A 17,394-nucleotide genomic window follows, 5' to 3' on the forward strand; every position below is an offset into this window, starting at 1 on the left:
AAAAAAATAACTTAGTATTACCGTGCTGCATAGTTTTGTAAATAAAACAATAACAGTTGCTAAAACATACTTCCTCTGTTCTTTTTTACCTGACTTGTTTCTTTTATCACGCTTGCCAATGCAAAGCTTTAACAATCAATAACTTAAATTCTCCATAAGTAAAAATTATAAAAGTTATATATTATGATAGTAATTATTGAGACGAATCTAAACAGATCACACATGAATATATTTTTCCTTACATATTATTCACAAAAGACGGTCAAAGTAAGGGTGATGAATAGTGTAAAAGTCAAAGCGGGTCAAGTAATAAAGAATGGAGGAAGTATATTTTTATTGGGTGTAACGAAATTCACAAAAAACATTACTCCTTTATTTACATTCCTATTTCTAAAATTATACGGGAATTAAGGAACTGTAACCTTACAACCCATGATTGGAAAACATTTATTGTTGTCTTTGAATAAAACAATTATAAAACGATATTAAATGAAACACATGTAATCAATCCTTTTTTTTTAAAAAAAAGACCAATTACATTTTTTTGTTGAAAAATAAAAAGATGAATCATATTTCAATTATTCAATATAGTGCAGTGCTGCACATGGATTCAGAGTGTTTAAAAGGGAGAGAGCCAAAATTTTGGTTTCCGTGCCATTAATTGCTAATGCTACATCACAACTATATAGGGATAATTGGGGATATTTGGCAAAAATTTATTTACTAAAGGAAAAGTAAGAATGTAATTGTAAAACACCCAAAATGAAAAACAGGAATGTAAATAAGAGACGGAGGGAGTACGAGATTTGATTTCTAGAGAATCCTTAATATTTGACCAACTTGTTCCCATTCACTATACTGATGTACGAGATGTATATAGTTAGAAAGGAAAAAATAGTAAAGTAAAAGTTATAGAAATTTATTTATTTATTTATTTTATTTTACTTTTTTATTTTTGGGGAAAGGAAGTTATTGGGGGGTTGTTGACAAAAATAAAAAAAGAAAAAGAGGAGTGGACAATATTGCAAGATTGAAGTTTTGGAGGAATTTGTTGAAAAGTTACAAAAACAACTCTTAAATTATACTCTGTCCGTTTTTAAATACTAGCTCCATTTCCTTATTTAGAAATCTTTTACAATATTTAATTCATTTTTCTCATCTAGTGGACCCAACATAAATCATACGAATATTTTATTAATTTTATATTCACTTTCCCAATTCTCTCAACTACTTTTGTTTTTTACAATTTCTCGTAAAATTCTTTGCATGGAAAATGGAGCAAATACAGTACTTAAATACGGATGGAGAATTGTGTACGTTGGGGCAAAATGGGTATTTTCACTATTTTGTATTGACAGTGAATATGAAATATCCCCTCAACTGATCAATGTCCAGGAGAATATTCAAGATTCATCAATTTCTCAGAGAAAGAGGAGAGAGAAAGAGGGAAAATGGCAGCAAAGCAGGAAGTAGAAGTGCAAAGAGTGAAACTGGGTACCCAAGGGTTGGAGGTAATGAAAACCCATTTTCTCTCTTTTCAATTTCTACTAATTGCTTTTTTGAATTTAATAATATTTAATTATATGATTTACATGATCATGATTCCTTGTTACAATTTATTTGTATTTGAATTACTCTTTTTATGGATGATTGGGTTTTGGTCATTTCTTTTGATGTCTCTTTTATGGGTTTTCATTCTAATTTGTTTAGTTGAACGACCCCTAAACGATTTGGGGCTAAAATGTTTATAAATGTAATGGAAGGGTCATCATTAGTCATAAAGTGAGTGATCAAATGAATTGCTTAAAGAAATTATAGTGTCCAAGAGCCGTTATTGAAGTGCAAATCTGAACTACGTTGTTTTATTTATTTAAATAATAATATCGAGTACAATTCTTAATAAAATGAAGTATTAATCATTGAATTAAACAATCATAAGGGAAGAAAGGAGTACGTAATTGTTGCTTATCAAAGACTGTTTGTTTACCAATATGCCAAGAACATAATTCTTCGAAGTATTAATCGGTAGGAGCCAACGACATACGAAGTACTATTTTTGCCTAAACTCCAAAGCATTTGGTCTATTGCACATGTACACAAAGGATATCATGGCAAAGTTGCAATGTGATGAGAAAAAAAAAAAAAACAACTTATACTGTCAATTTCAAATTTCAACTACAAAGAGATCATCTAGGACTATTTTTGTTAATAGGTTATTACTTGTCCTCAGTCCTCTTATGTAAAGACTGATTTGAATTTCTGTACTAGGGAATCGTATCAATTATTATAACTACTACGACTCATTTGAGCTTCTGTAAACTAGTGGATTAGACCTGAAGTCTTTGTTTGCTCAAAGATGAAACGTCAGAACCCTGCAAATATACCTGCGTATATGTAAATTCAATAAGCTCATGCTTCTAGTGTACATACTGAGTAGATATTCGTCTTTGGTTGATAAGGGAGTAATAAATTATATTTACCTTTTGCTTAATATATGAAGAAATTACATGCCTAATCATATACTTATTCTCCTAATTGTTGTTCATGTACAATATGTATTCTCTTCCTCTGTTTTCTTTCTTTTCTTTGCTGTATGTACAGAGTGTACAGTCTGTCATCAGCTATTTCTTTTGTATTTTACTTGCCTAGGTGTTAGCTTTCTAGTGGTCAGCCTCTGTGTATATATTGTACAATACTAGGTTTGCTAATCCCCAAGAGGATTGAGCGCCGCTTTCACAGAAATATAGAGAAAAATATTCTCCAAAGCATATGCTTGAAAGTGAAAGAAAATACTCAATCAAATCTTAAATTAACCAGAAACTTGAGCAAATAGCTCGGATTTCTTCATGGTATCAAATCTTAAAGTTTTCATCTTTAGCCTGTTTTTGTGAGTTCTTTATTTCTCCTTTCTATTCAAAATGCCGGAAAATGAAGTTTCTGATGCTCAAATGAATTATCAGGACCCTTTGTTCTTATCTCACTCTGAAAATCATGCTGCTTCTTTAACACCTATGTTGTTTGATGGAAGCAATTTCATGATATGGAGCAGAAATGTGAAACTTGCTCTAGGAGCTAAGAACAAAAAGGGCTTCATTGAGGGAAAAATTCCTAAGCCTGCAGTTGGTCACAAGGACTACAGTAGATGGGAGAGGAACGATTACATGGTGAGATGTTGGATCTTTAGATCCATGACAGATCAAGTTGCCGGAGGATTAAGCCTGGTGCAGACTTCTAAGCAACTGTGGGATGAACTTGTTGAAAGGTACTCTGAGAGCAACATACCTCTCTTGTATCAACTCAAGAAAGACTTGGGAAAGCTTGAACAAGGAGAGATGAGTGTGGGAGAGTATTATTGTAAACTGAAGAAATTTTGGGATGAGATATATAACATAGAAGCTATACCAGAGTGTACCTGTGGAATAGTTGCAAAGTGTACATGTAGTATGTACAAGAAAATGCTGGGAATGATTGAAACCAACACGGTGATTCAGTTCTTAGTGGGACTGAATAGGGGATACCAGAACATTAGAGAGAATATTCTTGGGATGGATCCTTTACCTAGTGTGAACAAGGCTTTCCATATGGGGTCCAGCAGACTGAGAAGCAGAAGAGAGTAAGTGGAGAGATGCAGGAATTAGCAGAATCATCTGCTTTGCTTTTCAGGTCCAGAAGGAAGTCAAGGGATTTGCAACCGGAAAAAGGAATGAAAGTGGATACCAAAGGAGGGAAGGAAAGAAGGCAAAATTAGATGTTGTTTGTGATCATTGCAAGAAGAAAGGGCATGACAAATCTGGTTGTTTTGAGATATATGGATATCCAGACTAGTATAAAGGAAACAAGAAAACAGCCGCAAATGTGGGAAAGCTTGAAGATGAAATGGATTCTCCCTTAGATGAGGAAGAATATGAGGCAGGGAATAGCTCTAGTGCTAGGCCAGACCCTCAAATGATTTCAGCTGTGGTGAAGGAGGTTATGAGAGCTTTTCAGGAGAAGCAAGGGACTGGAAGCAGTCAAGGAAAAGGGAGTGCAATGAGCAATTTTGCAGGTATAATCTCTTTTTCAAATGTTGCTAGCTTTCATGAAAATTTTGACTCCAACACCGACTCTGGGGCTTCAGACCACATGGCTGTCAATAAGAGTTTGTTCAGTGGTTTGGGAAACCTAACAAGGCCTGTTAAAGTTGTTCTACGAGATGGAACAATAAAAAAGGTTGTTGAAATTGGGACAGTGAAGCTGGGACCAAAAATTGTTCTGTATGATGTGTTGTATCTTCCAGAATTCAAAAACAATTTGTTATCTTTGTGTAAGATGATAAAATCAGGCAACATCAAAATCATATTTGATAAGACTGGGTGTGTGTTTTAGGACCTTACTAGTGGGGAAAATTTGGCTTTTGGAAGAATAGCAAATGACCTCTACAAGTTTTGTTTGAAGAAAGAGCAGAAAGAAGAAAGTGGCACCAGCAAGACTGTCTTAACAGCAAGCTTGGTAAATAATTCTAATGCTTTAAGTTGTAATAATGTAGTTTATCTAGATGTTATGCATGCTAGACTTGGACATGGATCTTTGTCTAAGATGAAACACTTAGAATTTTGTAATTGCAAATCTGTTAAGAGTTTTAATTGTGATACTTGTTCTGTGTCAAAGCATCATAGACTTCCATTACCTACTAGTAACAGCATAGCTTCAAAAATCTTTGACTTGTTGCACATTGATCTATGGGGGCCTTATAGAACCCCAAATATAGATGGTTGCACCTACTTCTTAACCATAGTAGATGATTTCAGCAGAGCTACTTGGGTTCATTTGCTGAAAAGTAAAGAAATGGTGAAGGATGTAATAGAAAATTTCCTTGCCTATACTGAGAACCATTTTGGTTCAAGAGTGAAGACTGTGAGATCAGACAATGGCACTGAAATAGTGCAGTCAGGATGCAGCAATATGTTTGCAAAGAAAGGGATAGCTCACCAAACAAGTATAGCTGGAGTCCGTGACAGAATGGGAGAGTGGAAAGAAAGCACAGATTTCTAGTTGAAACAGCAAGAGCACTTACAATCCATGCTGGACTCCCTAAGAGATTTTGGGGGGAGTGTATTCTTGCTGCCACTCATTTGATTAACTTACTGCCAAGTGCAGTAATTGGATGGAAAACTCCTTTTGAAAGGTTGATGAAAAAACCACCTAAATATGGACACTTGAGAACCATAGGGTGTCTGTGTTATGCAAGTGAAGCAAAGAAAAACACTGATAAATTTGCTGAGAGGGGAATCAGATGCATTCTCATAGGATATCCCCTGGGGCAGAAAGGATACAAGCTTTATGATCTTGAAAAAAGAAAGAGCTTTACAAGTATACATGTAAAGTTTAAGGAAGAAATTTTCCCTTTTCTCAGTCTTAAAAGGGAAGAAAAACAGGATAAAAGGATGTATAACAGCATACCTTTGGTTGAGCAAGAGATTCAAGTAGAACTTGAAGACAATGAAGCAGGAGAAATAGAAAAATAGAAAATACAGAAGAAAACACTGCTGAAATTCCAGCAACAATGGAAGGAACAGCAGATGAAGGTGAACAGGAAGAGGGTGTTCAAGAAGATGAGGAAATTACTCCTGTTCCTAGAAAATCTTGCAGAGACAGAAGAATGCCAAGCAAATTCAGAAATTTTGAAGTAGATATTCCTCCAAGCAACACCACAGTTGGTCATGATGACCAATCTCCATCTTTCAGTGCTCACAAGCTTTCTGAAAAGGAATTTTATGATGCTGGATACATAACATCCCTCAATAATGTAATGCAAGTCATTGAGCCAAGCAGTTATGCACAGAGAGAAAAGAATGGAGAATAGAAATGGAGGAAGAGTTGGCAGCTCTAGAGTGTAATAACACTTGGGAATTTGCAGACTTGCCATCTGATAAAAGGGCTCTGGATTCAAAGTGGGTTTATAAGGTGAAATTTGACAGGAATGGTAAGATAGTGAGGTTGAAGGCAAGGTTAGTGGCTCGGGGAGATAAACAGCTGAAGGGTAAAGATTACAAACATACATTCTCCCCAGTTACAACTGTGAGAATTCTGATTGCTCTTGCCACCCTTTCAAATTGGAAATTACACCAACTTGACATCAATAATGCCTTCCTACATGGGTTTATTGATGAAGAAATTTACTTGAAGCCCCCTCAAGGATATAAAAATGCTCCTAATGGAAAGGTATGCAAATTAAAGAAAAGTTTGTATGGGCTAAAACAAGCCACAAGGTTTCTGCCAATGCACTAGAGATTACAGTATGTTTTCGAGGATAAAATCAGGGAAACAAACAATTGTGTTAGTATATGTGGATGATCTTCTCATCACAGGAGATGATGAGGAGTATATTGAAGTTTTAAAGGGAGAATTGGATGCTCACTTCACCATAAAGGACTTGGGTGAAATGAGATACTTCTTGGGTTTAGAAGTTTCTAATTTCTCTAAAGGAACTCTCCTAAATCAGAGAAAATTTGTGCTGGATGTGTTGGAATTTACAGGGTTGAGTGACTGCAAGCCTGTGACAGCTCCTTTTCCAAAGCATGTGAAGCTATCTACTCAGGAAGGAGAAATTCTAGTTGATCCTGAGAGATATAGAAGCCTGATAGGAAAGCTTCTCTATCTCAATTTGAGCAGACCCGATATTTCTTTCTCTGTGTAGCAGCTGAGCCAATTTATGAGCTGCCCTCGAGAACCGCATTGGCAAGCAGCATTACATGTTGTGAAATATCTGAAAGGTACTCCGGATCTGGGGTTATTCTATCCCAACAATTCAGAAATGAGAATTGTTGCTTATAGCGATGCAGATAATGGATCCTGTGTTTTCTCTGGAAGATCTTTACAGGATATTGTGTTTTTCTGGGAGGAAGCCTTGTTTCATGGAAGACTAAGAAACAAAAAACTGTATCCAAGTCTTCTTGTGAATCAGAATACAGAAGCATGTCACAAACCACGAGTGAAATGGAATGGGTGGATGGAATTTTTGAAGACCTTGGTATGAGTATCCCAAAACCGATTCCCTTGTATTGTGACAACAAATCTGCAATGCACATAGCTGACAACCCTGTTTTTCATGAGCGTACTAAACACCTCTCTAAAGATTGTCACTATGTGCGTGAAAGACTAGAAAGAGGGTTCCTCTGTACTGTCTTTGTTCGATCTTCTTTGCAACTCGCAGATATAATGACAAAGTCTCTCTCTGAACAACAACACAAGTTCTTATCTGCCAAGTTGGGACTTGTTTCTCATAACCAAGTCCAACTTGAGGAGGGGATGAAGAAATTACATGCCTAATCATATACTTATTCTCCTAATTGTTGTTCATGTACAATATGTATTCTCTTCCTCTGTTTTCTTTCTTTTCTTTGCTGTATGTACAGAGTGTACAGTCTGTCATCAGCTATTTCTTTTGTGTTTTACTTGCCTAGGTGTTAGCTTTCTAGTGGTCAGCCTCTGTGTATATATTGTACAATACTAGGTTTGCTAATCCCCAAGAGGATTGAGCGCCGCTTTCACAGAAATATAGAGAAAAATATTCTCCAAAGCATATGCTTGAAAGTGAAAGAAAATACTCAATCAAATCTTAAATTAACCAGAAACTTGAGCAAATAGCTCGGATTTCTTCAATATACCTGTTTATTCAATTTAAATTTTTTACTTTGTTTTTTGTAGGTCTCAAAGTTGGGGTTTGGATGCATGGGCTTATCTGGAGTCTACAATGCTCCTGTTTCTGAAACCGATGGAATTTCTATAATTAAGGATGCATTTAATAAAGGAATAACATTCTTTGATACAGCAGATGTATATGGAGCTTCTACAAATGAAGTCCTTGTTGGTAAGGTATGCAATGCTCTGCATAAATTCGTGCTTGTCGATTTTCTCATGCTGCACTCTTTCTCATATATCTCTGATAGGAATGTATTGCATTAGTAGCTGACAAAAATGTAGTGTAACGATCATTCCATCCTTCTTCCATATGAACTAGCACCATCGTAAAGTACATTCATCTTTAGTTATGTCACAGGAAAAGTGTATTTCTAGAGCTGCAGAATGGAATAATTTCCAAGTTAAGACAGCAGTTAATTAGTGCAATTAGTGGTTGTCGTGCTTTCACTTCTCAATCCTTAAGATCATAGTGCCACATATTTTATACGAAGTATAGGCCATCCCAATTACTTGGCCGCTAACTAAATCTAATTTATTATAATAAAACATTTACATGGCACCCTTAACAAAGAATTTCAAAGAAAGACTACTTTGCTCTGATGGAGCTAGATTCAAAATTCCTGAAAACAATGAAAAAGTGACCCCAGTAAACTATAGCGTATCATTTAAGGATTGAGGGAGTCATGATCCAAGGTTTTGAGTTGCTTGTTTGCCTTTGTGTTCTTGCAGTTCTAACTCGACTACTGACTTGTATGAAATGCACCTAAATGTGTACACTGTGCAGGCGCTCAAACAGTTGCCAAGAGAAAAGGTTCAGTTAGCCACGAAGTTTGGCATTGTAAGCATTGGACGACTTGGACCTGGAGTTATGGAAGTGAAGGGTACTCCAGAATATGTACGTTCATGCTGTGAAGCTAGCTTGAATCGTCTTGGTGTAGACTATATTGATCTGTATTACCAACACCGTATTGACACTTCGGTACCAATAGAGGAAACAGTAAGCAATCTATCCAGTTTACCTTTGTTTATATTGGCTCTGTAAGTTGTAAGAAGAAGTTGTCAATCTGATTTATATCTGAAGCGTTTTTATCCAAAAGTATTGTGGACCTTGTGGAATAATTTTCAGAATAACTGCCATTCATGTTATTTGAATGTGCTTCTAGATGGGCGAACTCAAGAAATTAGTTGAAGAAGGAAAAATTAGATACATTGGGTTATCAGAGGCCAGTGCAGACACAATAAGAAGAGCACATGCAATTCATCCAGTAACTGCTGTTCAAATGGAATGGTCTCTTTGGACACGTGACATCGAAGAAGAGATAGTTTCTATCTGTAGGTAAGTGATTCAGATCTATTGCTAATAACAATCCACAGATTTCAGAGTACTAAACTTTGTTTGTTAGTACTTAATGAATTTACAATCTTTCAGCGTTGTTACTCTTTCTTCAGCTATCTCTATTAGCTCTAATTTAATTACATGTTATTACCTGCTGAAATTTGCAGCTTCTGTTTCTATTTTCTTGGGTTGTTTGGGAATTGATACATGTATACATACATATAACATATAATTGCTTGAAGGGTGTCAGGATTTCTTGTATGTATGTGATACTGTGTACAAAGTATATAACTAATGAGAATTACCTGCTATTTTCTTTTAATAGAGAGCTGGGCATTGGTATTGTTCCTTACAGCCCTCTCGGTCGTGGATTTTTTGGGGGCAAAGCTGTTGTAGAGACATTACCAGAGAACAGTCTTCTGGTATGTCAAAAGCTCATGACCAATTTGGATTTTCACACTTCCTTTCCCTTCCATCTTTCCTCTCCTCCTGGCCCTGAACAAGGGTTGTTGAAGGACTAAAGTGGTAATTGTTTCCTTTTTTTAGAGTTCACATCCTCGGTTTCAAGGGGAAAATTTGGACAAAAACAAGATAATATATTCTCGGCTAGAGAATCTGTCAATGAAACACGGTTGCACTCCAGTTCAGCTGGCGTTGTCATGGATTCTGCATCAAGGGGATGATGTTGTACCTATACCTGGTGAGTGACTTTATTCACTTTGATCTTTAGATGCTATGTGAAAATTATTCACCTACCGGATTGGTGTGATGATAATGATCCCTTGTTTGTGAAATGTGATCATTAAAAACTTAGATCTTGTGAGATGAAGACACTGTTCCATTGCCTGGAAAAAGACCTGGAGCTAACGCTCCATGAAACGTAATTGAGGTTTGCTGAGCTTCAGGTGATATTACCCCTGCTCTTGGATGAGGCGGTACTGCAGATAGCCAGGCAGTGGTCGATGCAATTACCTGCATGTACCATTATTCTTCTTTTTTTTTTTTTTTTTTTTTTTTTTCTTCTCTATTGGAGCCAGAGGTGCACGTTATTAATTTCCTTTGTCGTGCACCACGGACACCATAGGAGGAGCTTCTCTCTCGACAAGATTTGCTGATGGAATTTTACCGTTCAAAATTGTAGCTGATTAAAATTAGTTTTATTGATTAAAGCTGATTTTTACTGATCAAAACTATCATTTAATCGATAAACTTATAAGATAATGGAAACAAGGCCTGACTCTTACAAATATTGTGTTCTCACTTTATCCGAACATAAAGAAAATGATTGATTTGCCTCTTCAATGAACATTGACTAGTTTCTTCTCTGAAATTGCACTTGAAAGTCTGTTGTTGTCTCAACAAGGTCTGTAACTGATTAGCACTGAAATGTGGAAATTAATTTTTTCTGCAGGGACAACCAAAATCAAGAACTTGGATGCCAATCTTGGTGCCATGAAAGTGAAGCTTACTGAAAAAGACCTGAAAGAAATTTCTGATGCTGTACCTATCACTGAGATTGCAGGTGACAGGACATACGCAGGCATGAGCTCCATGACATGGAGGTTTGCAAATACACCCTTGAAAGATAGCAGGACAACTTAATAAGTGTGGACGCCAACCACTTCACTGGAAACATCTATGACCGGGGCTTTTACAAGGGCATTGAGCTGTTATTTACTCCATCTATTAGTCGATAGTCTCAATACAACATTTCTTTCTTAATCCATCCTAGAAATAATGTAAGCATCTAAGCATGAAATACGCTGGATATAAATTATTGTTCCCCGTGATCTACTTAAATAATGTATGTGAGGATTTGGAAATGTTCTGCATTTGAAGCAGCCTGGCTCTTTTATGCTATTATCTGTGAGAATACTTGAGCATTTAAATTAACTTGTGAAAGAAATGTCATGTAACTTTGCTAAACTTTCAATAAAATTGTGTGCAAAAACAGAGGGAACAGATTGAAGTATTGCTTAGTTGCTTATATATCTTCAGTAAACTGCAATTTAAAAAGTAAAAAATAAAAAGTAAAAAATCCATGCTGCAGATTAAAATAGACCATTGTTGAATAAAATACAGAAATATTGCTTTCTGGGTGACAAATCCAATCATATTATAATCCCGGCCTATAAGATGAAGTATCATATTCTATGACCTATAGTTTTATCCTGATCAATTATATATTAATAGGAATCAACTGTCCTAATCTCAAGAGTCTCCACATGCTATGAGATCTATCACATAATGCACGCATTTTTTTTATTTCTTCTTTATTCATAAGTGTTTTTAGTTGACTATAAATGTGCTTAGTCTATAATTATATTCGATTAGACTCATGGAATCAACTACTAATATTTAATAATGCTTTTCTATAAGAATATTATTGTCAGAATTTTTTCTGGTTTATAATGGCTAACGCGGTAAGGTAGGAGTAGAACTGATCTTCTCTAGTCAAGTTTAGGAAAGGAAGAAAGAAGTGCAAGGTTGTGATGGAAAGAGAAGAGCTGGAACTTGAAGTTCCAAGGGTCAAACTTGGAAGCCAAGGACTTGAGGTTAACCACCCGAAAAACTTTTATCATCATAAGTTGCATAATCTGTGTGTTGATCCTTCTAGGCATGGGATCTTGATCTATTTCTGGAGTAGAATATAGCACATTTTTTTTTATAAACTCGTTTAGAATGATTTTGTAGAGAAACTAATAGAAATAAAGTTTTTGGACGAGACAACAAAGAACCTCAAACTTTGTCGCTGATTCTAGCATCTTAGTGTTCCTGATTGATGGTTACTGATGCTAATGTTGATGTGCCTAAGCAAGTTAAACTTGTTTTTGCAGGTATCAAGGTTGGGGTTTGGATGCCAGGGCTTAACTGGCCTCTTTGATATTCCTGCAGCTGAAGAGACCGGGATTGCTATTATTTATGATGCATTTCACAAAGGAGTCACTTTCTTTGATACAGCAGATTTCTATGGGGGATATACGAATGAAGTGATTGTTGGAAAGGTAAAGAATAAAGATTTATATTCATCTATATAATCCAGCAGACTTGCGTGATCAACAAATCAATTATCTAGCAAAAACCGCTTGAATCAGTGCCTTCTGTGATTGAACTTTGCTTGGTTTAATACTATGGTTAACTTTATGTCTTTATCCTGCTCATCATGATTCATGGGGGTGTTTTTGGTATCGTGGGGTACTGGGGTTGACAAATTTTGTTCATCATTGTTGTGAACACTGCAGTTTCTTTATGAGAACTGAACTATTTGTTTTTCCCTTGTTGTAACACATCATGTATCATTTCAGGCACTGAAATATATTCCCAGGGAAAAAGTTCAGATAGCTAGCAAGTTTGGCATTGTGAGCCTAGGCCCTCCTCAAATGATAGTGAAGGGAACACGGGAATATGTACGTTCATGCTGCGAAGCTAGCTTGCTGCGCCTTAATGTAGATTACATTGATCTATATTACCAGCACCGTGTTGATACTTCAGTACCCATAGAGGAAACGGTTAGGTCTTAAACCTCGTAAAAAACAGATTAACATGTTCAGATTCCATGGTAAATTTAAGTTTGTGATTGTTATACATCATTATTAGATGGGGGAGCTTAAGAAGCTAGTGGAAGAAGGGAAAATTCGGTATATAGGATTGTCAGAGGCAAGTCCTGACACCATCAGAAGGGCCCATGCTGTTCATCCTATCTCTACTGTGCAGATGGAGTGGTCTCTGTGGACTCGGGACATCGAGGAAGAGATTGTTCTCCTTTGCAGGTAATCTTCTTCTGTTATTTATTGTGTTCTTTTAGCTATTAGTTGGGAATTGAATCAACAATGCTATAATGTGATTAAATTTTGAAATAGGGTATGTGAATGTTTTTGGCAGAGAACTTGGGATTGGTATTGTTGTGTACAGCCCTCTTGGCCGAGGATTTTTTGCTGGAAAAGGAATTGTGGAGGCTCTGCCTCAAAATAGTTTCTTGGTAAAATAAATTTGTTGCATGTCCATGTATGATTTATGAGGCAGACAGTAGATTTTAATGATTCTAAACTATGTTCTCTTGTTCTGGATAGGCCAATCACCCTCGACATCGTTCAGAGAGTTTGGACAAAAACAAGATGATATATGATAGGCTGGAGAAAATCTCCAAGAAACATGGATGCACACCAGCTCAACTAGCTCTTTCATGGATTATGCGCCAAGGGAATGATGTAGTTCCCATTCCTGGTAACGATAAACAAAATCTATACTATTTCTAGCTCTTAACAAACTTCAGAAATAACTTAATTTAATGGAGTTTTTAGTCCGTTTCTAATGAATGTAGGTTATCTTCTAAGCATTTGAGTATATTTCATTTTTATAGGAACAACCAAAATCAAGAACTTGGATACCAACATTGGATCCTTGAAGGTCAAGCTCACTGAAGAAGAATCCAAAGAAGTGTCTGATGCTGTGCCACTCTGTGAGGTTGCTGGTGACAGAACATATGAAGGCATGATTGCAAAGACATGGAAGTTCGCAAATACACCTCCATTGGATCACCCTCAAAACTGATTTTTTCTAGAAGGTCAGACGAAAAGTTGAACCTGAATGTATCATGCAATTCATGCAATCCTTTTTTTTGACAAATTCGAAACATATTTCCTTAAACATGACTAAAAACATGAAATCCACTGACTGAATCTCCTCTTGAATTTTGTTAATGTTTTGGTAGTTCGTACTTCATACATACATACATAAGGATTAAAAATTAAGAATAAGTCAGCATATGATTTTAGCATTTGCCACTAAGCAGCATAGTTGGTTCTAGGCTTAGAATGACCTTATCCTGCAACAGCTTTTCCAGTTCTTCCTCAGGAAGTGTAACAGTCACTCTCCTAGCTAAGCCTTCATCAGGGGAAGGCATCACCATAATCAACCCTTCACCTTGCACATTCTCCATATGATACGACACATGTGCAGGTTTTTGATCCTTAACAAATTCCATCCCATACATCAATGGCTGAGACTCTTTCACCCGGATACTAATGGGAGCAATCATGCTCTCCATGTTAACACACGTCAGCTCAGGACCGTACATCTGAAATGGAGGGAGGTCCTTGCCCTGATCATCCTTCCTAGACTTCAGCCAATCCACAGCTGACCAAAACTCCTCATCCTTGAACCCTGTCACATGTTGGTGCACGAGCTCTGTCACCTGGCCTAGATCTCCACTGCACATTTTGTCAGTGTTTACTGTCAACTTAGAGAAGTGTAAGGCATTGCCAAAGTATCCATATGGCAAAGGGGCACGCAAATTCTTCCTCATGTCCATGCAGATTGAAATGGACTGTTGGAGGTCATCACGGGTCTGAGCCTTGAGTTCTGCAATACGCGTCCAAAAAAGGGCTGTTAACAGGTCAAATGGGGTCACATCAGGGACAGTGGACTCAAATTTGGCAAGAGATTGCTTGATTGTTGAATCAGAGAAGCTGAAGGTTGCTGAGACCATTTTTAATTTGGGATTCGGATTCAATGCTTTGGACTTGGAAGCATAGTAAGAGGGTGAAGTAGTTGTAGTACTCGGAGTGATGAAGGTGGGCGGGGTATTGATAACATGAGTGTTGAGGAACGGAGGGTGGACAATGACATTGTTGTTGCAGGCTTCGGTCCATGACTTGATTAGTAGGGTCACACTGATAGGATCAGCAAGCATATGAGGGCAGCTCAATGAAATGGCTGTTCCACCACCTTCAAAATCAGTTACCTGCATCCATAGCGCGTGCCCAGATACATTTGAAATTCGTTAGATGCACCTTAATGATATGCAATATAGTCAATACCAACAATGGAAATTGTGAACATGTTAGAACCATTGCTGTGTAGTGTGTACTAGCATAAATAGCGTGATTATTAGTATACAGTACTCCCTCCGCTCCACAACGTTGTTACATTTAATTTTTGTACACGATTATTAAGGAAACTAATTTTAAATATTCTCTTAAATTGTAAATATTGTCAGGATTGAACATCATATTTAAGGTCAAATAAAGTACAGAGTAATATACTATTTTAGACAATGTAATTAATGGTTTCTCCAGTATTCATACCTTTCATTGACTATTGCATCCATAAAAAATAAACTCCAATTCATGGGCTCCACTACTCGATTTCTTTAATAACCAGGTCCATATCAATTTTCTTGGTTATAATTTCATGTTACTGCATATAATTAATGTTATTCTCCAAAAAGTATATAATTATTAATTAATGTTATTGAGTGTAAATGTGTAATTATGTCAAACCTTGTTCTATTTCAATTCCTAAAATATTCTCTTTCCCTTTTATTTAGGCCCACATACCTTATTAATCATCACCATTTTCACTAACCTGCTTACTCATGCTTTCCTAAATATAGCAACAACTTGAACTCCTCAACTTAAAAAAAAAGTACGAAATAGATTAGTGACGAAGGAATTCTACTATTAAAAGGGTGACAATTTATTGTGATGAAAGTGAAAGGAGTCTGTCATAGACTCATAGTTGTAAGACTTGTACACGCATGTCAAACATAAAATATTATAAATAAATGATTGATTTATTTACGAAAATATTATTTGATAAACAAAATTTGTTTATTACGGAGTATTACTATACTAAATTTGTAGATAATGCTTATGCAATATGCATCTAATATGCATATTGATTGATATGAAGTGCTTATATTTAAACTAGCTATCTATAATATTAATAATGGAATATTTTTTTATGCATAAATGGAAAAAAATCTTATTAGATGCTATCTATAATCATACATTTCATGATTTCAATGTTAATTATTTTGACACAAGAAGATTTCAAAGTTTCCACGACAAAGGGAAAAAAAAATACTCCATATGTAAATAACTTTTTTTAAACAAGATGATTTCAAAATCTTAGTTCTAAATGATTTTTATTTAAAATAAAAGGTTAAAGCAAGAAGAACGAATACTTGAGTTAGGGCCTGTTTTAATTCACTAAATTGAGCTAAATTAAATTAAGCTGAACTGATATGATTGAAGCTGAAATGAATTGAAAAGAACATACTCTAACATTAATAATAGGGTGAATTTTAGTTACCGAGTACTATTTTCTATACACATCTAAAAAGTGCACTACTAGTCTACTACATTATTGAATTGAAACAAAGTACAGTAGTAATAAATTATAAAAAAAATTATTGTATACTTCCTCCGTTTTTAAATATTTGCTCCATTTCTCTTGAACACGCATGTCGATGCTAATCTTTGATCACTAATATCTTTAATTGTCAATAAGTATAAATTCTAACAATTGAAAATTAATAATCTATTCCTCGAAATGATTTCAACAAGTATCCACAAGACTATATTTTTTCTTATGTATAAATCACAAACATTAGTCAAAGTAGGACAAATGAATAGTGTAAAAAATAGAAATGGAGCAAGTATTTAAAATTGGAGGGAGTATATATTTTTCAACTTTGAACCACAATTCTCCAAGTTCTAAACCATCAACTTCTACAAGCTATATCTTTTTTAACTACATATTCTAGTAACTCCACTAATTATTTTACTTTTATTGTTTTTCATCACAAGAATATTTCTCCTGTAGTAACACGATAAATTCTACGTAGTAGTAAAACGAAAAAGAGAGAATAATGAATAACCTGCATACAAAAAGGAGCCCAATACTGAGTATCATCAGGAACCTCCTGACCAACAATAAGTTTCATCTCATCATCAGCAGAGGCGGATCTAAACCAATCATCAACACTAACCCCAACCGTTGCACGGTGCACCCGCAATCCAGCATCAGTACACTTCACTACCCAACCACCGTCATCGTCCTTAGCTAACCGTCCAACCACATTCGGATACATGGTTAGCACCTCATTCAAAAAGGGTCTAACCCGGTTGAATTGGATCGAACCGGATTTGAAATAAAATATTACGTGTAGTGTGTGGTGCTCCATTGCCCGGTCTAGTGGTGATAGTGTGCAGGTCCTGCTAGGAGGGTTTACTGGTGTGCTTGACACCACTGTTAACACTGATTGCACCTTCACTACTTCTTTTGAGTTTATTATTTTTCCCATTTTTTTTTTTTCAAAGGAGGAGTAAATTTTAGTGAGAAATATGATGATTTTGATGTATTATTTGGTGGGGTATTTATAAAGGGTGATTGGAGGATGGGAGTTAAAGAGGGAAGGAATTGGTTGTGTTAATAGTGGAATTATGAAGTGGGAAATTTAATACGCTTTGTGGTTGCATTTAATTTTATGGATGGGTTTTGTGTACTTTAGTAGTTTAGTCAGTGTATTCATATTATTAAAAAATAATGGTGGTGTGAATTATTTTGATGCAAAATTAGAGCAACGTTTTAAT

The 17,394-nt window shown here is 35.8% G+C and overlaps 3 protein-coding genes across 5 annotated transcripts; 2 read left to right on the forward strand and 1 right to left on the reverse strand.

Annotated features, from left to right (window-relative positions):
- The first annotated feature begins 1,378 nt into the window (after positions 1–1,378).
- On the forward strand, positions 1,379–10,902 carry LOC145628917 (putative aldo-keto reductase 1). Of its 3 annotated transcripts, XM_081681349.1 has the most exons (9): positions 1,391–1,511; positions 2,961–4,045; positions 4,366–4,488; positions 7,687–7,854; positions 8,465–8,677; positions 8,844–9,016; positions 9,342–9,438; positions 9,563–9,716; positions 10,428–10,901. In XM_081681349.1, exons 4-9 carry the CDS (start codon positions 7,711–7,713, stop codon positions 10,616–10,618), a joined length of 972 nt encoding a protein of 323 aa, XP_081537475.1. In that variant the 5' UTR covers positions 1,391–1,511; positions 2,961–4,045; positions 4,366–4,488; positions 7,687–7,710; the 3' UTR covers positions 10,619–10,901. The 3 variants fall into 3 exon arrangements, with proteins under 3 accessions (XP_081537473.1, XP_081537475.1, XP_081537474.1); XM_081681348.1 differs by having other exon boundaries at positions 2,961–4,488; XM_081681347.1 differs by lacking the exons at positions 2,961–4,045; positions 4,366–4,488 and having other exon boundaries at positions 1,379–1,511; positions 10,428–10,902.
- Positions 10,903–11,314: 412 nt separating this feature from the next.
- On the forward strand, positions 11,315–13,600 carry LOC145626694 (putative aldo-keto reductase 1). The gene is made up of 7 exons (XM_081679156.1): positions 11,315–11,571; positions 11,854–12,021; positions 12,322–12,525; positions 12,614–12,786; positions 12,899–12,995; positions 13,087–13,240; positions 13,377–13,600. Exons 1-7 carry the CDS (start codon positions 11,509–11,511, stop codon positions 13,565–13,567), a joined length of 1,050 nt encoding a protein of 349 aa, XP_081535282.1. The 5' UTR covers positions 11,315–11,508; the 3' UTR covers positions 13,568–13,600.
- Positions 13,601–13,687: 87 nt separating this feature from the next.
- On the reverse strand, positions 13,688–17,186 carry LOC145626693 (protein ECERIFERUM 2-like). Its single transcript, XM_081679155.1, has 2 exons — positions 16,680–17,186; positions 13,688–14,759 (listed from the first exon to the last, which is right to left on the reverse strand). Exons 1-2 carry the CDS (start codon positions 17,103–17,105, stop codon positions 13,788–13,790), a joined length of 1,398 nt encoding a protein of 465 aa, XP_081535281.1. The 5' UTR covers positions 17,106–17,186; the 3' UTR covers positions 13,688–13,787.
- Positions 17,187–17,394: the final 208 nt, after the last annotated feature.

This window comes from Chenopodium album, chromosome 4, assembly GCF_948465745.1.
Source record: "Chenopodium album chromosome 4, dcCheAlbu1.1, whole genome shotgun sequence".
Taxonomy (NCBI): domain Eukaryota; kingdom Viridiplantae; phylum Streptophyta; class Magnoliopsida; order Caryophyllales; family Amaranthaceae; genus Chenopodium; species Chenopodium album.